At 43.6% G+C, this 21,742-nt stretch overlaps 2 protein-coding genes across 2 annotated transcripts; both read left to right on the forward strand.

Annotated features, from left to right (window-relative positions):
- Positions 1-3,057: 3,057 nt before the first annotated feature.
- Positions 3,058-6,800, forward strand: LOC139567878 (endoplasmic reticulum resident protein 27-like). The gene is made up of 7 exons (XM_071389470.1): positions 3,058-3,241; positions 3,674-3,759; positions 4,696-4,839; positions 4,951-5,067; positions 5,298-5,423; positions 5,814-6,008; positions 6,338-6,800. Exons 1-7 carry the CDS (start codon positions 3,184-3,186, stop codon positions 6,380-6,382), a joined length of 771 nt encoding a protein of 256 aa, XP_071245571.1. The 5' UTR covers positions 3,058-3,183; the 3' UTR covers positions 6,383-6,800.
- Positions 6,801-11,705: 4,905 nt separating this feature from the next.
- Positions 11,706-14,942, forward strand: LOC139567876 (involucrin-like). The gene is made up of 5 exons (XM_071389469.1): positions 11,706-11,861; positions 11,946-12,001; positions 12,079-14,662; positions 14,743-14,780; positions 14,854-14,942. Exons 1-4 carry the CDS (start codon positions 11,833-11,835, stop codon positions 14,750-14,752), a joined length of 2,679 nt encoding a protein of 892 aa, XP_071245570.1. The 5' UTR covers positions 11,706-11,832; the 3' UTR covers positions 14,753-14,780; positions 14,854-14,942.
- Positions 14,943-21,742: the final 6,800 nt, after the last annotated feature.

Genomic DNA, 21,742 nt, shown 5'->3' on the forward strand with positions numbered 1-21,742 from the left:
ACCCACTTGGGTGATGTACGGCAACTATTTTGTACCAGAACGCTCAACACACATCACCTATCATGGTGGAGAGGTGAGGAGTGATATAAGTGCCATGGTATTTTTAATGACAACAGACAGTCAGGACACCCATTTAATGTCCCATCCGAAAGACGGCACCCTACTCAGGACAATGTCCCCTTCACAGCCCTGGGGCATTGGAATCTCCTAAGACCAGAGGGAAGACGTCCCCTACTGGCCCTCCAACACCACTTCCATCGGCATCTGGTCTCCCATCTAGGGACTGACCAGGTTCCGGTTTCCCAAAAGGAATTTGTCTCAATATATTTCATGATTTTTTAAATGTAACCTTTATTTAACTAGGCAAGTCAGTTAAGAACAAATTCTTATTTACAATGACGGCCTACCCCGGCCAAACCCTAACCCGGACGACGGTGGGCCAATTGTACACCGCCCTATGGGACTCCCAATCACAGCCGGTTGTGATACAGCCTGGAATCGAACCAGGGTCTGTAGTGACGCCTCTAGCACTGAGATGCAGTGCCTTAGACCGCTGCGCCACCCGGGAGCCCCATGCAGACATTGCAGACAGTGAGGTGGTTAGAAAGAGACAAAAGGTAAACGGAGACTTAGAACACTGCTTTGCTCTCATGAGGTTTTTAATGGCGACGTTTCAACCCTTATTCATCAGGTTACTTATTATCTGATATTAAGCACTTGTTCAGAAACATGGGTTATGTGTATGTAACTTTCTCCTATATTGATTGGAGAGGATGAAACAAAAAAGGGCCTGCTTGAGACCCGATATGAGATGTAACTAGAGCATGTTGAGGGATCTTTTGCTATAAATTCACAAGTTCACATCGTCAAAGAAAGCTAAGCCAACATTGACACATTTCACGATACTTGACATCATCAACCTTCATCATTCAGTTGACATTGCAAGGTATTGCACAACCAGCAGGTTATACCTACATGTTTCCTATACTGTAGTGTAGATACAGGAAGTTGCAGTATGTAAGAGGGACATGAAGCACTTGGAATGTGGCAAGCAACACAATCTACAGTCGTGGATAATATGAAATGAACTCCCATTTTTATTTTCAGGAACAACAATGATACCTTACCATAGAGACTTGATGTTGAGTCTGTTTTCTTTTTGTTTAACACGATTTTGGTTACTATGTGATTCCACATGTGTTAGTTCATCGATTTGATGCCTTCACTATTATTCTACAATGTACAAAATAGTAAAAATAAAGAAAAGCCCTAGAATGAGTAGGTGTATCTAAACTTTTGACTGGTACTCTATATATTGATATATTTGTTTTCCCCCCAAAACATATGGAGTACATGTTAATTATACAGTTCAATTGTTTTACAATATTATAAACAAGTAAAAATATGGTCATTATTTTTCTTCATATCTTCATATTCTTCATATCTAGTTGTGAGAACTCTACATGGTCACTTAGGTTATTGCTGATAGGGATGTCCCACAACTCATCACTAAGGAGGATTGGTCCTTGCTATGTGGGATCTTCGGTATATCCCTACCCCACTGAAGTTGACATAAAAAATGGTTAAGGAAGGTTACGGTAAGGGTTAAGGTTAGGGTTTAGGGTAGTGATGTCCCAGGGATCCTGGGTTGCACTAACCAAGGAGGATTCCCTTTAGATTGAGGACAGTCCACACCTGGCAAGTTGCCCTCACTATGACAAGTCTTAAGCTGGTTACAAGCTGTTTATGAAACATCTAGCAGGACTGTGACACAAATGACTCTGGTATTAGAGGGCAATCTTTTCAAACGTGGGAACTGCTTTCATTTTAATGGAATAATTTCCTCAAAAATGAAATGTTGGTATTTCTTTCATTAGTCCCAAAAGGCTTTGAATGTCAGCGATCAAGTTTTCAAGACATAGGACTTTCAAAAAGATAATTGTAACTTGCCACATCATCATGAGGATGTGTTTTGCAAGTTAGTTCAACAGTGGACTAAAAAATACCAAAAGATCATTTTTGAATGGAGTATTCCTTTAAGCCGCTCATTGGTTCATTTTTAAATGGCACATAGTGTACTGTACTTTGGGTAGTTTGCGTACTCAGACTCTATAATATAGAAAACCTATACACCTTAAACAAATACTCTAATTTTCAACACACATTTCCTCTTGGAATCCTCAAGTTGCTTTTAATTGAAACTTTATTTGAAATAAATAAATGACACTACATATTCAACAATCTAAAATACTTCTCCTGCTTCATTAATGCGTCTTCCAAAGATGTCTCTGATAAACATGTTGCATAAAGGATCGGTTTATTGCGTGTCCGTTGGATACTAAAATAGCTGGTTGGCTACTTCTCTAGGGTCAGTCAGACCAAACAGCTGCCTGTTACGTGCCACCAATATGGCCAGACCAGTGCCATCGGTAGGTACACACACCCTGCTGATTCAGAGTGCAGTGTGGCCAAGTCACCACAGGAGGGAGGGCCACATCCAACCCTGCATTAGTTTGAACGGCATGCACATATGCATACAAATCAAATTCCTATAAAGTGGCATTGCTCTGTCAGAAAAATAATGCTTTCTTTTAGGTGAACAGCAGGACATTACAGAATGAGTAGGGAAAAAGGGATAAAGAAAATATATGCTCACTTCAAATTGACTAGACCATTTAGATACTACAGATATTTATGTACCGTACAATCTGGATTATACTAGAGATATACATCCTTGTTGAGTGAGGTGTCTGTATAGGCTGAAAATATGTGACAGATTTGACTGCTTGGGATTTTTTCATATTGAGATTCTGAAGTAAAAAAACAAAAACATTTTGCATGTGTATCCTCAGGTTAGGAGGTACATTCTTAGTCATACACGTGTGTATGCACGCCCACCCACCCAGCCACACTCATGAACTGACACGGTGACACGTAGTCCAACACTCACTGATCTGAACCTATCAATAACACCTGTCAGGTTCTCATACAGGCACCAATCAGCAGCACGAGGAAACAGCCATGTGGCAGACCCTGAGGTACAGAGGGACGGAAGGAGGGACACGACACACACATGGACAGACGGACACAGACTCCAGTCTAAAACTCGACCGTCCGGCATAGAATCAAAAACGTACAAACTTCTCTGAGGCTCTTCTTTGTCTACAGCCTGCTGATACAGTTATGATACCGCTGCTCTCTCTGTTTCTCTCCCTCCTGGCCGCCTCAGTCGTAGCTAAAGGTAAGAATCTCTTTGTCTTTGGTCATGTACATGTTGTTAGATTTCCTAGACATCTATCTTTTAGTCTTTATTTCCTGTTTTCTTTAAAGTCCTTCCTGAATGGTGTGATATTCTCTTCTATCTTTTTGACCTCTATGTTACAATATGCACACTAATATACACACTAGTATACCCCACTAGTATACCCCTAATACATGCCCAGTACATTGCTTCATTCTAAATGGTATGCTGAAATTGACATTGGGATTGAGCCTATGACTGGCTTTCTGAGAGCCGTTCTACAGATTGATGCATTTTTCCTCTCCATGTTTCTAAAGAGATGGAACTAGTGTAGGTAGTTGGGTTAGGGCTTGTTCAACTAATTTCATCCATCTAATTCCATCAACCCCCCCACCTCTCTCTCTCTCGCTCTCTCTCTCTCTCTCCCTACAGACAGCGCCCTCCCAACCCTGAGTGATGTCACTGCAGCCGAGGCCTTCATCGAAGCCTCTGAGGTGGTCGTCATCGGGTTCTTTGAGGTCAGACAGGAAACAAGCGTGGGAAGGGCAGGATGGGAGGGGAGGGAGGGAAATGTAACGTGTACAGTAACCTACTGTAGGCCTGAGTAAGGTTGACACATCACGATGGTACAAAACCACAGCAGATTTTTAGCATCGTTGGCTAGACGCTACACCACTAACGTGCGGCCGGACGCGGCCAGCCAGATATAACCGAGGGCAAATTGAACCATAACTCAGATTTGAGACGAGAACAACAAAAAAACATGCATTCCTTCCTGTGCACTGTTGTGTGTTCGTAGCTACAGTCCCAGCTGCTGTCAGGTTTGGCCAGAAACTATTTCCTGTGGCCACACATGTGGCACAGGAAGTGACTAGCTGGCGTTGCCTTGGGGATAGTAGGCGGCCGTCCCAGAGTGCCAAGCGGTGGCCCGAGCCCTTTGGCCAAACTCAGTGTGCGGGGGACGATGGGCCGCTGGACAAGGAAATGAGGACGCATCTGAGGAATTGGCACAGAGGAGATCGCTGTAAACAAGCGTAAACAGAGCGTGGGTGAAGGGTGGAAAGAAGGAGTGGAGGAGGAGAGAGAGAGAGAGAGAGAGAGAGAGAGAGAGAGAGAGAGAGAGAGAGAGAGAGAGAGAGAGAGAGAGAGAGAGAGAGAGAGAGAGAGAGAGAGAGAGAGAGAGAGAGAGAGAGAGAGAGAGTAAATGGTGGACTGCCGTGTACCTGCTGGGGACCAAAATATTATTTCAAGACATTCTTTGAGGATGATTCTATGACAAATACAAGGGACCAAAATATTATTCACTGAAATTCACTTGGGCTAAGTGGCAATTTGAATCTCAAAAACAGACTTCAATAGTATATCACTGTAGTGAGTGTTATTAGACTCGAACATTCTCTCTCCCTCTCTGTCTGCCCCCTCTCTCTCGCCATCTCTTTCCCTCTCTCTCTCAGACTCCCTCAGAGGAGACTTTTGGCTACAAAGAGCTTGTGGAGGCAGCTAAGACTGTGAAGCATATCCCTGTGGCTCTGTGCAGCGATAAGGAGGCATGGGCCAAACTCAGCATCGTGTCTGACACTATCGCCATCTTCAGAAAGGTAAACTACTACACCACACCTTTCACTTTGTCCAACAGAAATCACCTGCTTTGACAACAAATTTATGAGAAAATATCAACTGAAAAATGTGATCTATGTGTGTGTGTTCAGGCAGATAACCACCAAGACAACCTTCAGCTCTCTGAGACCAAGAAAGTGGAGGCGGACGGCCTTGCTCGTTTTATCACCATGAACGAGCTTCGCTACATCACCGAGTACAACCAAGTGGTAGTCACTGACCACAGCACTGTTCATCTACACCTTACACACTACTCTATACAACAGCACCTATTAACAGTTATACCAGCCTTGTCATGATTACACCTTGCCATCACATCTTTGTATTATTAGCCTTTCATGTTCAGTCATATAACCAGACTATACCTACAGACAGTTAATGTACTGTCACATGCCTCTGTTGATATCTATTTCCTATAGCTCTCTCTCTCTCCTCTCAGACAGCAGTGGGTCTGTTCCAGTCTGAGGTGAAGGCACACCTCCTGCTCTTCATCAACAGGGGGAGTGGTGACTATAAAGAGCTCAAGGACCGACTAGGAGCTCTGGCCCCAGAATTTGTTGGCGAGGTGAGAGCAGGCAAGCAGCAACTGGACCTGAAAAGAGTGACTGAACAAAACCTCTGTTATATCGGCCATTTGATTCAAATCTTGAGATAATGTCCCTAATCCCCTATTTGGAATCGGTTCTTTTGAATCAACTATTTAATTGAATCTTGAATTTAATATGTAAATTGGATCAATGGAGTCAGATGTTTTGAACTGCTCTGTGAACTGAGAAAACCCTTACCAAATGCGGGAGATAAGGAACTGTCCATCAACAAAATTCATATATATATTGAACTACTTTTGACATTGGTCTCGTCCAATAAAACCACTGATTTTAGTTTTAGTTTTGGTTGTCAAACGTATTTGCTACAGTGTGCTCTACTGAATATTACCATGATTTCTTTGTCACAGTTCTTGTTTGTGCTGGTACACGGGGTGAAGTCCAATGAGAAATCTCTGGGCTACTTCGGCCTGACGTCACGTGACCTTCCCCGCGTGGGCATTTACGACGGCGACTCAGATATGAAGTGGCTCATGCCCGAGGGAGAGATCTCCACCGAGCGTGTGCGGGAATTCTGCCAGTCACTCATACTAGGCAATCTCAAGGTCAGAGGTCAAAACAAACCTGAGTTCAAATAGTATTGGTTCTCTTTCAAATGCCTTTGAGGTTTGATTGAGCCTGCCTGGAGTGCCAGATGGACAGGGTTTGCACTTTTTGGACTATTCTATTGGTTCCATTGTGACAGGCAAGCTCAATTAAGAGCAGGTAAATACGTATTTGAAAGAAAACAAATACTATTTGAACCCATATCTATGGCGCCGTATATACGTTTCAGTGGCTTTGATAATATGTAGAAAGAGGCAATAAATTGTACTGTGTGGCCTCCATTTAATGTATCTATATTGCTTCTCAAAAACTTTTTTCATCTTTTTAGGAGGTGAAGCAGGCAGGAGAACCTGATCCTAAAACGGAGTTGTAAAATAAACAAATAAAGGAATGTAAATAATTAGCTTTATGACAATAATTGTGTCTTTTTTGGAGTCAGTATTGATTTCTGCCTGAATCTTATGTAGGCTATGTGTGTGCTCTGGTGGGCATGGTGTGTGTTTATGTGAGGGCAAGTCTGCCATCTGCGAGTTGACAACAGCTCAGTGGCTACTCACCACTGAGATTTTGGATGTGATGGTTACAATCACAACTGACTGACCTCAGTAGACTAATAGGGCCTGGAGGGTCTAACAGAGAAAGAAGAATTGGAATCTGTCTTCAGAAAAAATAACAGTTGAGGATTTCAAATGCAATCGCAAAGAAACAACAAATACAATAGAATATGATGCAGTATATTACAATACAATACATATTTGTGTATTTACATGCAAATGCTACATTTAAGTGCAGACCTGTGTTCAAATACATGTACAGGATATTTGAGTGTCTGGTAAATAAAACACTTTTTCAAATACACAGCCCAAAACAATAACTTTTATTTTTGTATTTGAGTGGTTATTTGTAAAAGCCAAATAGTCTGCCAAATTGTATTATTTGACAGTATTTTTAAATTCTTATGTAAATTCATGAGAGTATATTTGAGTTTTTCAAATGCTTTAAGTGTATTTCCAAATATATAAAAAAATTCAACTACTTATCTTTTGAAATAAAAGATCAGAATACTTCGAATGTATGAGCAATTAATTGAAATATTTTAAATACAGTGGCAAGAAAAAGTATGTGAGCCGTTTGGAATTACCTGGATTTCTGCATAAATTGGTCATAAAATTGGATCTGATCTTCATCTAAGTCACAACAACAGACAAACACAGTCTGTTTAAACGAATAACACAAACAATTATATGTTGTCATGTCTTTATTGAACTCACCGTGTAAACATTCACAGTATAGGGTGGGAAAAGTATGTGAAATGTTGGATTTAATAACTGGTTGACCCTCCTTTGGCAGCAATAAACTCAACCAAACGTTTTCTGTAGACCTGCACAGCGGTCAGGAGGAATTTTTGGACCATTAATCTTTACAAAACTGTTTCAGTTCAGCAATATTCTTAGGATGTCTGGTGTGAACCGCTCTCGAGGTCATGCCACAGCGTCTCAATGGGTTGAGTTCAGGACTCTGACTGGGCCACTCCAGAAGGCGTATTTTCTTCTGTTCAAGCCATTCTGTTGTTGATTTACTTGTGTTTTGGGTCATTGTCCTGTTGCGTCACCCAACTTCTGTTGAGCTTCAACTGGCGGAATGATAGCCTTAAATTCTCCTGCAAAATGTCTTGATAAACTTGGGAATTCATTTTTCTGTCAATGATAGCAAGTTGTCCAGGCCCTAAGGCAGCAAAGCAGCCCCAAACCATGATGATCCCTCCACCATACTTTACAGTTGGGATGAGGTTTTGATGTTGGTGTGCTGTGACTTTTTTTCTCCACACATAGTGTTATGTGTTCCTTCCAAACAAATCAACTTTAGTTTGACTCCTGACTCCAAATAGCTTTTGGAAAAGTCAATAGCCAAGGGGTTCCCATACTTTTTCCAACCTACACTGTGAATGTTTAAATGATGTATTTAATATAGACAAGAAACATACAATAATTTGTGTGTTATTAGTTTAAGCACACTGTGTTTGTCTATTGTTGTGTCTAAGATGAAGATCAGATAACATTTTATGACTAATTTATGCAGACATCCAGGTAATTCCAAAGTGTTCCAATACTTTTTCTTTCCACTGTAGTATTTGAACCCAGATCTGATTAAGTTACGTACAGTTGAAGTCGGAAGTTTACATACACCTTAGCCAAATACATTTAAACTCATTTTTCCACAATTCCTGACATTTAATCCTAGTAAAAAATCCCTGTTTTAGGTCAGTTAGGATCACCACTTTTTTTTAAGAATGTGAAATGTCAGAATAATAGTAGAGATAATGATTTATTTCAGCTTTTATTGCTTTCATCACATTCCCAGTGAGTCAGAAATTTACATACACTCAATTAGTATTTGGTAGCATTGCCTTTAAATTGTTTAACTTGGGTCAAACGTTTCGGGTAGCCTTCCACAAGCTTCCCATAATAAGTTGGGTGAATTTTGGCCCATTCCTCCTGACAGAGCTGGTATAACTGGGTCAGGTTTGTAGGCCTCCTTGCTCGCATGTGCTTTTTCAGTTCTGCCCACACATTTTCTATAGGATTGAGGTCAGGGCTTTGTGATGGCCACACCAATACCTTGACTTTGTTGTCCTTAAGCAATTTTGTCAGAATTTGGAAGTATGCTTGGGGTCATTGTCCATTTGGAAGACCCATATGCGACCAAGCTTTAACTTCCGGACTGATGTCTTGAGATGTTGCTTCAATATATCCACATAATTTTCCTACCTCCCTACCTCATCTATTTTGTGAAGTGCAGCAGTCCCTCCTGCAGCAAAGCATCCCCACAACATGATGCTGCCACCCCCGTGCTTCATGGTTGGGATGGTATTCTTCGGCTTGCAAGCCTCCCCCCTTTTCCTCTAAACATGACGATGGTCATTATGGCCAAACAGTTCTATTTTTGTTTCATCAGACCAGAGGACATTTCTCCAAAAAGTACGATCTTTGTCCCCATGTGCAGTTGCAAACCGTAGTCTGGCTTTTTTATGGTGGTTTTGGAGCAGTGGCTTCCTCCTTGCTGAGCAGCCTTTCAGGTTATGTTGATATAGGACTCGTTTTACTGTGGACATAGATACTTTTGTACCTGTTTCCTCCAGCATCTTCACAAGGTCCTTTGCTGTTGTTCTGGGATTGATTTGCACTTTTCGCACCAAAGTACGTTCAACTCTAGGAGACAGAACGCGTCTCCTTCCTGAGCGGTATGATAGCTGTGTGGTCCCATGGTGTTTATACTTGCATACTATTGTTTGCATAGATGAACGCGGTACCTTCAGGTGTTTGGAAATTGCTCCCAAGGATGAACTAGACCTGTGGAGGTCTACCATTTTTTTTCTGAGGTCTTGGCTGATTTCTTTTGATTGTCCCATAATGTCAAGCAAAGAGGCACTGAGTTTGAAGGTAGGCCTTGAAATTCATCCACAGGTACACCTCCAAATGAATCAAATGATGTCAATTAGCCCATCAGAAGCTTCTAATGCCAGACATCATTTTCTGGCATTTTCCAAGCTGTTTAAAGGCACAGTCAACTTAGTGTATGTAAACTTCTGACCCACTGGAATTGTGATACAGTGAATTATAAGTGAAATAATCTGTCTGTAAACAATTGTTGGAAAAATGACTTGTGTCATGCACAAAGTAGATATCCTAACCGGCTTGCCAAAACTATAGTTTGTTAACAAGAAATGTGTGGAATAGTTGAAAAACAAGTTTTAATGACTCCAACCTAGTGTATGTAAACTTCCGACTTCAACTGTACATGAAAGATCCAGTCACTGTAGGCCAGCCTACAGCAGTAGAAGAGGGGAGTGAGTGCAGATTTCTAGACATTAAGGGCCGTGCAATAAAGTAAAGAAGGATTGGAGCACTTGGGGTGAATATAAAAGACCAGAAAAAAGACCAGATTAGACCAGATTATCTGAAAGAAACAGGAGAAGAAAACAACACACCAAAGAGAAAGAAAAGTTGATCCAAATAAATTCCTTAAAAAGTGGATGGGAATTTTCAAGCCAAAGACTTTGAATTAAGGATAATTAGTAGGGATGGAGTGCCAAGCGGAAACATCAGACAGAATAGGGAAAATACTGTTTGGCAGATGTTGAGTTTGAAAGGGCTGGAGATGGATGCATAGCTACAGTATCTAAACAGCTGCATTCGAGTGTCTGTGTTTGTGGATGTGTACTGCAATCAAAGTTGAGACAACATTGGAAAAAATGCTTCCACAAAGGAGGGTAGACGATCAGAGGATGATGAGATGGGTAGTTGTCTTGTGTTTTATTTCATCCACATGAGGGAGACATTTTATGGAGATAGTGGGCACCGTCTAGGGGATCACTGTTGTCAAGTCGGTGACAATTGTTGGTCACCTCTTTTGAAAGTGTGTTGCATTCTGGGGCTAAAACATTTCTGACGTGGGTCTATATGTCGACTGCATGAACTTGACAAATATCATGTGATCAAAGGTCATGAAGATTTGACTCCAAGTTTCTGTAGTTGCTCTTCACCAACTTCCTCCTGCATCCACCACCTGCATTGTGGGCGGCTCTATTGTCAACCAATCATTAGTGTTTTTGTTCGACCCATGCAAATGTGACCAAAAACATGACTGAAACAGGAACCAACTTGCTAAAATGCTTAGCCTACAGTGCATAAATGAATGATGTGATTGAGGCTCTCTCTCATTTATTGATTGTATAATGTAAACACTAATTATTTCAGTTTGTGAGTCGGTGTTGGAGACATGTTTTTTTGACAATATAAAGGAAACCTTTTATAAACAATGGCAACACTGCCATGGTGATCTGAGCCTTGCTTTTGGATAAAGACATTAGTATCTGAATTTCGTTTGTCGCAGATGCACCTCTCCTGACTTTACTTCTTGACTTTGGTCTACAGTCAGTTGCTTTAGCCTTACCACTCAAACGAGCCCTACTATATGTTTGCCTCTGAAAAATTAAAGACTCAGATCATCAAAAGCATAAGTGTGTGGTGTGTTTGCATGATTTGAGTGTTTAATTGGCGTCTATCTGAATTCAGAATTTGTCCAAGATGTCCTATGTGCAAATGAAACTGTTAGTCATCTAATGTTGCTATGCTGAATGAAAAGAAGGCCGTGTAAAATAATGGTGCCTAACTGCTCATATAGCCTCTAATCTTCAAATGAACCAAGTGAATTTTGTACAAGTAATAATTTAAATCGATCAATGAAGTGCCAAGACAAAATGTGTTTCCTACTTTAGACCAGGGGTGTCAAACTCATTCCATGGAGGGCCTAGTGTCTGTAGGTTTTAGTTTTTTTCCTTTCAATTAAGACCTAGACAACTACTGTAGGTGAGGGGAGTAATTAGTGGCCTTAATTCAGCAATCAAGTACAAGGAAGGAGCGAAAACCCACAGACACTCGGCCCTCCGTGTAATGAGTTTGAAGTGTGCTTTAGAGTAAGGGCTGTCAAACCTGTCAGGAACTCAATTAGAGAATCAACCACACCTGAGTAAATTTTCTGCATTCCAAATCAACCCCTAGCCCCTACACTTATCCCTATTCAATATTTTCTGATTAACAGAAGTGTTTAGGCCAGGGTGTAGGATTTAGGGGTCAATTTGGAAATAGAAATGTAATGTAGTTCAGTGGCTGACAGCTGGCCTTAATTACCAACGGCATTAGAAAGGTCTGGGATTCCTTTAAAAGGAGCAACCAAAAGTCTGGCAAATATAGTAAAAGGGATATTCTGGTAGGACGTATGCCTACCATTAGTTCTGAATACTGGTGAGGTTTTGAGGGCAAAATGGCCGTGATGATTGGAATTGCTTTCAGGTATGTTTTTAATAGCCTTGATTTAGTTTGTTTCCCTTGTCCTTCAGGTAGCTATGTTTATAACATACATTCTTTTTCCTAAAGAGTTTCTTGGCTTTGTTGCCTGCTAATTGGAGGGATAACGTGTTCTACATCAGAAGGTGAGTTCATTTCAAATAACAGCTACGTAGTTCCATAACCTTCAAAGGCTGGCATTTATATATATTTTTTTACCTAGGTGATTGGTCTCCTGCACTGGGTTCTAATGCAGCATGGCTCGATGCAGGATCACTTGGGTCTCTAGGATATGGCAATTATAAGTCTCCAAAATCTCAAATGCAAGCGCAACAGAAACATCCGGCCTCCATCCTGCGGAAGGAACTGGCCCCCATGTCCCAGCAAGTGAGATATCAAGCTCAAATGCCCCAGAATCAACCAGCCACAGAACTTCAGAAGCAACAGACTGCCATGAACCAGCAAGTGTGGCATCCAGCTCAAATGCCGAAGCAACCGACCGCCGTGCCCCAGCAAGTGTGGCATCCAGCTCAAATGCCCCTGCAGCAGAAGCAAGTGTGGCATCCAGCTCAAATGCCCCTGCAGCAGAAGCAAGTGTGGCATCCAGCTCAAATGCCCGTGCAGCAGAAGCAACCGTCCGCCGTGCCCCAGCAAGTGTGGCATACAGCTCAAATGCTCCTGCAGCCGAAGCAACCGACCGCCGTGCCCCAGCAAGTGTGGCATCCAGCTCAAATGCCCCTGCAGCAGAAGCAACCGACCGCCGTGCCCCAGCAAGTGTGGCATCCAGCTCAAATGCAGCAGAAGCAACCGACCGCCGTGCCCCAGCAAGTGTGGCATCCAGCTCAAATGCCCCTGCAGCAGAAGCAAGTGTGGCATCCAGCTCAAATGACCCTGCAGCAGAAGCAAGTGTGGCATCCAGCTCAAATGCCCCTGCAGCAGAAGCAACCGTCCGCCGTGCCCCAGCAAGTGTGGCATCCAGCTCAAATGCCCCTGCAGCAGAAGCAACCGACCGCCGTACCCCAGCAAGTGTGGCATCCAGCTCAAATGCCCCTGCAGCAGAAGCAACCGACCGCCGTGCCCCAGCAAGTGTGGCATCCAGCTCAAATGCCCCTGCAGCAGAAGCAACCGACCGCCGTGCCCCAGCAAGTGTGGCATCCAGCTCAAATGCCCCTGCAGCAGAAGCAACCGACCGCCGTGCCCCAGCAAGTGTGGCATCCAGCTCAAATGCCCCTGCAGCAGAAGCAACCGACCGCCGTGCCCCAGCAAGTGTGGCATCCAGCTCAAATGCCCCTGCAGCAGAAGCAAGTGTGGCATCCAGCTCAAATGACCCTGCAGCAGAAGCAAGTGTGGCATCCAGCTCAAATGCCCCTGCAGCAGAAGCAACCGTCCGCCGTGCCCCAGCAAGTGTGGCATCCAGCTCAAATGCCCCTGCAGCAGAAGCAACCGACCGCCGTGCCCCAGCAAGTGTGGCATCCAGCTCAAACGCCCCTGCAGCAGAAGCAACCGACCGCCGTGCCCCAGCAAGTGTGGCATCCAGCTCAACCGCCCGTGCAGCAGAAGCAACCGACCGCCGTGCCCCAGCAAGTGTGCCATCCAGCTCAAATGCCCCTGCAGCAGAAGCAACCGACCGCCGTGCCCCAGCAAGTGTGGCATCCAGATCAAATGCCCCTGCAGCAGAAGCAACCCCCCACTGAACCTCAGAAGGAACTGACGTCTATGCCCCAGCAAGTGTGGTATCGCGCTAAAATGCTCCAGCAGCAAAATCATCTGGCTGCCATGCCACAGATGCCTCTTCTCATGTGGCATCCAGCTCAATTTCCCCAGCAGGAGCTGGCCGTCGAACCCCAGCAAGAGCTGGCGGTCGAACCCCAGCAAGTGAGGTATCCAGCTGAAATGCCCCAGCAGCTGAATCAACCGCCCACTGAACCTCAGAAGGAACTGACGTCTATGCCCCAGCAAGTGTGGTATCGCGCTAAAATGCTCCAGCAGCAAAATCATCTGGCTGCCATGCCACAGATGCCTCTTCTCATGTGGCATCCAGCTCAATTTCCCCAGCAGGAGCTGGCCGTCGAACCCCAGCAGCAGCAGGAGCTGGCCGTCGATTCCCAGCAGGAGCTGGCCGTCGAACCCCAGCAGGAGCTGGCGGTCGAACCCCAGCAAGTGAGGTATCCAGCTCAAATGCCCCAGCAGCTACTGAACCCCATTCCTCAGCAAGAATGGCATGTAGCTCAAATGCCCCTGCAGCAGAAGCAACTGGCCACTGAACCTCAGCAGAAGGAACCGACCGCCATGCCCCAGCTAGTGTGGTATCGAGCTAAAATGCTCCAGCAGCAAAATCATCTGGCCGCCATGCCACAAAAGCAACAGGCCTCCATTCCCCAGCAGCCTCCGCTCGTGTGGCATCCAGCTCAATTTCCCCAGCAGCAGAAGGAACTGGCCGTCGAAACCCAGCAGCAGAAGGGCCTGGCCATTGAACCCCAGCAAGTGAGCTATCCAGCCCAAATGCCCCAGCAGCAACCGAACTACATTCCTCAGCAATTATGGCATGTAGCCCAAATGCCCCAGCAGCAACTGGTCCCAATGTCTCAGCAGAAGCACTACGAAAGCACTGAAGATGGCGCCTCTAGTAATTCTCAGTTCCAAATCAGTTCCAAATCGCACTACGAGAATGGCAGAACTGTCTTCTCCCAAAACCGCTACACTCCTAGGGAGGCTATGCCTGTTGACAGTGGAAATGCTCCCAATGACAGTGATGTTGGCATATTTGAACCAAGCACATACCCACCACTAGTGAAGGATCCTACAAGGTAACATACAACTTTAATTTGGTCTTAACTTTGCTCTCTGAATTTGAAATCCTTTGTACTAACCATGTATCTGCCAACAGGAACATCTAATGGTGGATTCATCCTTTAGAAGCTGATGGTGAGACTTTTTTATTTATTGTCAAATTGATGACTTAAGATTCTGTAGCTGACACTGTTCTAATTTCTTTCAGGTTTCAGTCATGCTTTTGTTTTGACCAGGAAGTTGCTGTGTTCTTGCTACTCTTGCATGATTGAATCAATAAACAATTTTACTTTCCAATATCTAGTGTCTTTGCAGTACTGAGGGTACTCTTGTGCTTGCTGATTTCAAACAGATGGTGTGGGTTACCAGTACAGTTGGCAGTAAAAGAATGTGGTTCAGTCTTCAAATAGCTGGTTTTTACCTTTGCTACTGGTTGTTCAAATTCCAAGTTTGGCTCTACATTAGTGTTGTCAAGTGGTGAAATGTCTGACCTTCCTCATATTCATACTTTTGTATGTTGACACCACTTCAAATTACTGATTTGGCATATCGACCACCCGTTGCTGAAGCGTATAAAATCGAGCACACAGCCGTGCAATCTCCATATTCAAACATTGGCAGTAGAAGGGCCTTGGTGAGCGCTCACTTTCAACGTGGCAGTCATAGGATGACACTTTTCCAAGTCAGTTTAGCATATTTCCACCCTGCTAAAGCATCCCCGGTCAAGTAAATTTAATGTGATAGGCCACACAATCACACAACAGGGCTGTAGCGTGTAGTCATCTGTCCTCGGTTGCAACACTTAGCGTTCCAAACTGCCTCTGGAAGCATTGTTAGCACCAGAACTGTTCCGGTGCTTCATGAAGAGTGTTTCAATAAACAGCTGCACAAGCCTACAATCAATATTTGCAATTCCACTTGTCTGTGGGGGTGGGGTAAAGCTCGGCGATATTGGACTCAAGCGCAATGGAAATGGATTGTCTGGAGAGACTAATCACTCATCTGGCAGGAAAAATCTGGGTTTCACTAATGCCAGGAGAACGCTACCTGCCCGACCATTGTGCCAACTTAAGTTTGTTGGTGGAATAAATGTCTGGGGTTGTTTATGATGGTTTGGGCTAGGCCCCTTAGTTCCAGTGAAGGGAAGTCTTAATGCTACAGCATACAATAACATACTAGACAATGCTGTGCTTCCAACTTTGTGACAACAGTTTGGGGGAAGGACCTTTCCTGTTTCTGTATGACAGTGCACAATGCAAGGTCCATACAGAAACGGTTTGCGATTGGTGTGGAACAATGACAGGCCTGGAAAGAGCCTTGAACTCAACCCTATCGAACACCTTTGGCATGAATTGGAATGCTGACTGCGAGCCAGGCCTAATCAACCAACATCAGTTTCTGACCTCATACTGTTGTGGCTGAATGAAAGCAAGTCCCCACAGATGTTCAAACAACTAGTGGAACGCCTTCCCAGAAGAGTGAAGGCTTTTATAGCTGCAATTGGGGGGAGCAAACTCCATATTAATGCCCATGATTTTGAAATTAGAGTTTCAACAAGCTGATGACCATAACTTTGGTCATGTAGTGCACTTTAGTTGTATTTATGTTGGCATGCATTGTACACGGTGTTAACAATCCAGACTTATTCTTCATCAATCTGAGCCTTAGGGAGAGTACTAAGCTAAGATATGGAATTGTTTTAAACGTTCATACCATGATCAATTAATGTATGAATTTTTGGTACACTTCAGGTATCAACATTTTATCACAATGTTTTGATAAAATATAGAATTTTGCCTTTGCTACTATAGCCCACAAACACATTGAATAATGCCTTTTTATATATGGCAAAGGTTTGTTGTTGTCTCCAATATCTAGGTGGTGGCACATATTTAACCCTTTATGTATCACATTTTGCCACATACTGTATGTCTGAAACCAGATGGTGAGTAATATATGGAATTAAGTAGTAACCAAAACAAGTGTTAAACAAATCAAAATATGTTTGGCATTCTTCAAAGTAGCCACCCTTTGCCTTGATGACAGCTTTGCACACTCTTGGCATTCTCTCAACCAGCTTCATGAGGTAGTCCCTTGGAATGCATTTCAATTAAAGAGAGTGACCCAGCACTTTTTTTTTTAATGCCAGCTCAAGTGGGCTTTCCACTTTCCTTTTGTATTTATTTAGTAATGGTGATAACATAATCACTCCGGACAGACAACTAAAAACTCATCATATAAATGTTGCAGCAGCCTAGGCTACTCCTAAACAGAGATCTGGGATGAAAACGAGATGATTTTTCAGTCTGATCATATAGGCTAATAATAGCAGCTGCGTGTTCAGCCTATGCGCCATGTCCATCTGGTCAGGGTAAACAAATTGGTAACGTTATGTATTTATAGTCCATTTGTGTGTCAGGAGAAAATGTGATTAAATTTGGTTTACATTCAAACTTGGGCTGGCCAGGCTGCCTATACGTTTTCAATCCAAAATGAGTAACTGGAATGAATCAACATAATAGTGATGACAGATGTGAGTTAATGTTTAATTAGGCTTACCGTTGCATAGCTCTGCATGATGCAAACAGGGCTGGCCCTCCCATTAGGCAAGATTATGCTTCTGTCTTTTTGGCAATTGGTTGCCACCCTCCGGTGCCCCTGATCCGCTTCTAAACCGCCCGCACCCCAGCCACCAGCTCATAGCCATTGCTGCAGTTCCCGCTCCCACCCTTTTTTCTCCTCTCCCGAAGTTCACTCTTACTGTCTTTGGTAGCTATGGTGATGTGTGTGTTTTATATGGGATTATCCAACTGTGAAACATTAATAAAAAGGAGTTTGCCTATTCAATTATTGTATTGTCTTTTTGTTTGTGTGACAAGTTGGTGATTAAGGCAGTAGCCTAACCTATCCTGTTAACGTTAGCTAGCTCATACTAGTAGATATCATCAGCTAAAAGTAAGCTACAGAGAGTTGAAACAAATGTGCTACCATGTCTAAGAGACAAAAATTAATGAAGCAGATAAAAAAAAATGAATAAGAAAAGAGGCACAATCTCCAAACCAAAGAAATTCGCTGCTGAAATTGATCAGCGTGCAGCAATGTCCATCAGCCGGTATAGAGAACGACAAGCCTCCGGGGACAGGCGTTCATTCGCCGAGAGGGACGAGCCCCCTTTCGCTGGTTCTAGCAGTGAAGAGGGCAAACCGGAGGAGCCATCCACTTCCACCAATGATGATAGCTCACTGGGTGAATAAGAACGGGTGGCCACACCTCCAAACAATGCTGGCGGAGACCCTACTATCTTGGACCCTGACTCAGATTCGTCGCACCCCATCCCAGTGACAGTGGTGCTGCTGCTAAATCCGACTCCCAGACAAAAAACATAAAAGATCCCTGTGATTGGCCAAAATATATGAATGGCTCTTTACGGGATATGTTAGTGCAGGCTGGGCCACATCAGGATAAGGAGGGGAATTTCCCAAGAGATGAGGGGCAACGAAAATGTTCGGTGGCCCACTACAATAGGAGGATGGCGAGTGGAGAGACCAAGGCTTGTCTATTCCAAGCAAAACGATGCAGCCTTCTGTTTTTGCTGCAAACTTTTTTCACACTAGTGGAAGAATCTGGAAGAATCTGTGCCACCGCCTCAGCTCGCATGAGAAGTCGCATGACCACCTAGATAGTTTCCATAGGTGGAAGGAGCTGGAGATCAGGCTGCTGTACAAGCAAACTATCGATGCCCAAGCCCAACGGGCTATTGACGGAGAGACTACCAACTGGCAGCAGCTGATACGATTAATGGCCACCCAGAATATTGCGCTACGTGGGACCACCGACTGGCTGAACAAGCCAAATAATGGGAACATTCTGAAGTTTGTGGAAATGCTGGGTATCTTTGATGGAATCATGAAGAAGCATGTAAGGAGAGTACAGCCCAAAGACACACGTGTGAACTACCTTGGTAAAAGAATCCAGAACGAAATCATTGACATGCTGGCAGAAGAGTTCCAGCAGACAGTGTGCAGTGAGCTAAAAGCAGACAGATATGTTTCTATAATTTTGGTCTGCACACCAGACAAGAGCAAAACAGATCAGATGACTACAGTGGTGCATTTTGTTTCAACCGAGGATGATGGGTCAGTGCGCACGAGAGAGCACTTCCTGGAGTTTAGTGAACTACTTGACGCAACGGGGTGGGCATGACAGAGTTGCTCATCTCAAAACTACAGAAACATGGCATCGTCATCATGAACATGAGAGGGCAGGGGTATGACAACGGGGCAAATATGCGGGGGAGGCACAGCGGAGTTCAAAAGAGAGTGCATAATATCAATACAAGGGCATTTTTTTGTGCCATGGAGCACGCACTCACTGAATCTGGTTCTCTCTGATGCATTATCGTGTTGCTTGTAGGCAGCTGAGTTTTTTAACACCATCCAAGAGATTTCAACATTTTTATCTGGAGCTACACACAGCTGTGACGTGCTGAAAGAGCACGTGAAAGAAGGACTCCCCTCAGCACCATGAGATGGGAGAGCCGGGTGGAGGCTGTGAAACCTGTGCAATACCAACTCGGGGAGAATTATGATGCCCTGTGCTAAAACAAGGTTGGAGGCAAACAGCATTGCCGCCAAGATGAACAAATTTGGCTTCATGCGCGCAGTGGTCGTTTGGTATGACACATTGTTCAAAGTGAAAATCACCAGAAAGAGTTTGCAGGTGGTGGGTTTGAACCTTTCACAAGCAGTGGCTCAACTGAACTCAACCAGGGTATTCCTCCAAGACTACCACTCCGATGCAGCTTTCACTGGCGCATTAGCAAGCGCAAATGATTTGGCAGAGGAGATGTGTATTGGGCCCTGTTTCCGAGTGCAGCCCATTGGCCGTCCCAGGAAGAAGAGGAGTCTGTTTGGCTACGAGGGAGAGGATGAGCCTGTGACTGACCCTCAGCAGAAATTCGAAGTACATTTCTTTAATCAGTTTCTTGATTCTGCTATTCAGTCCGTCAACGAGGGCTTTACGCAGCTCGAAGAGCACAGCAGTGTTTTCAGCATCCTGTACAACACCCCACCGTCAAGGACATGGACACTGTAGTGCTTACCAGGGACTCCGCAACACTCGAGAGGGCCCTTACGTACGGGGATTCCAGGGACATCGACACAAAAGAGCTGTGTAATGAGCTCAAAGTCTTGAACAGGAGACTGGTCAGTGAGGCAAAACCACTCGATGCATTGGAGTATATATCCAGACACCAAATGGCCTCCTTGTATCTCAATGCCTATGTTGCCCTGAGAGTTCTTCACACTCCCCGTGACAGTGGCAAGGGGAGAGCACACATTCTCCAAGCACAAACTACCTGAACTCTACTATGAATCAAGAGACTCAATGGACTCGCCACCATATCAATTGATCATGAATTGTCTTACAAAATCAACCTCCAACAAGCAGTGCATGCGTTTGCTTCCAGGATGGCCATGTGAGTCAACTTGTCTTGAAGGGAAGCGTTGTTCATACACTCATATTCATTCTATCACTGAGTCATTTATTAAGATTAATTATTTATCGCCTGTTTACTTTGTATACATATATTTTCAAATAGACTACATCCTAATCTCTCTCTCTGTCTCTCTCTCTCTTCCTGTCTCTCGCTCTCTCTTCCTTTGTCGCTCTCTCTCTCACACTCACTCTCTCCATTTGATTTCAGGACCATGGACAGCTAGAAAGAAAACATCGCTGACTGCAATGTAGCTCAACAGCAGAGGAAAGAGGCCACTCTATGCGGGCCACAAATTAAAGAAATGCTGAAACTGATGTTGGACAATCAAATTCAATATGTAAATAAAATACATTTGTTAAGGCTGGGTCATTGACATTATTTTACACTGCTCCAACAAATGAGGCACTTGCTTCCAAAGCTCAAATGATCTGACTCTTTTTTACAGTTCTACAGGAATATTAAATGATATGTGAAATAAAAGTGTAATTTTATTGTGTCGTGTCATGTGTGATAACAGGTGGCATATTTTTTTGTAAGAAACTCGGTTTCCTCATATAGGCAGTTGGCTGCATAGTGATTGCAACATTGTAACTTTCCGGTAAGGGACCTCCTATATGTGCACTCGAGCACCAATCATCGAATTACACATATAACTGGAACCTATTTCTTCCTATTCAAAAAAATATGTGGTGAGCCTACCTGTTTGACAGACGTAATTGTGCTATCCATAGATGTCGGTATAGCCAAATCCTCTAATACTGTCGCATGTACTCCTTATATAACTCCGTGAAGGGTTTGGTGTATTTGGTTAAAACCAGGGCTCGAATTGAGTGAGGGTATCCCATACCCTTTGTTAAAGAAAAGGGTATCTACTGTTTGCTTTAAATGTAGAAAAAACTACACACAAGGAATCCAGATTATATAAAGCGTTCTATAACAATGCTTAACTCTGTGATACCTTATGGTAGAAACAAGCTTTCAAATGCCTGCAAAAGAGGTGACTCCGATGCATATGAGGATGTATTGATTCCTCTCTATGCCATTCTGAAGCTGAGCTGCAGCCTATAATATTCGATGAGCTATTCTGTCCCTATTAAAAAAAAGATGTTTGTTTGAACCCAGGAAGCTTTTAGGGAAGCACTTCTGTTGTTGGGTTGTACAACGGACAAGTAGCCAGCAGTGGAAGCTTACATTTTTCTGCATCGGTGGAGCCTCTGTCTGGGTGGAAAGGTAACTTTTGAAAGTCTATGTCTAAGATGTAATTATTTGCAAACAGCATTGCAAACAAGACACTCTGGTTAGACGTTGGATAAATGGTAAATTTGCTTAGTTCTCTGTCCATTCTTCCCTGAAACTTCTATTTTCATTATCCACCTTTCTTTTGAGACTTTTTCAGCACGACATTTTCTCTTGATTTCAAGCTGTTTTTCCCCAATCCCCTCATAAAGAGTTCATCTCACTAATGTAATAGCGACATTGGTGATTTTATCAATGTAATCATTAGGCTATGTTATTGACATTGAATTGATTATATAGCCTACTAACCAGATCTGTTAAAAATGTTGTTTAATTTGTAGAATATGCCTATGAATTGGGCTGC

The sequence above is a fragment of the Salvelinus alpinus genome, chromosome 2 (assembly GCF_045679555.1).
Source record: "Salvelinus alpinus chromosome 2, SLU_Salpinus.1, whole genome shotgun sequence".
NCBI classification, from domain to species: Eukaryota; Metazoa; Chordata; class Actinopteri; order Salmoniformes; family Salmonidae; genus Salvelinus; species Salvelinus alpinus.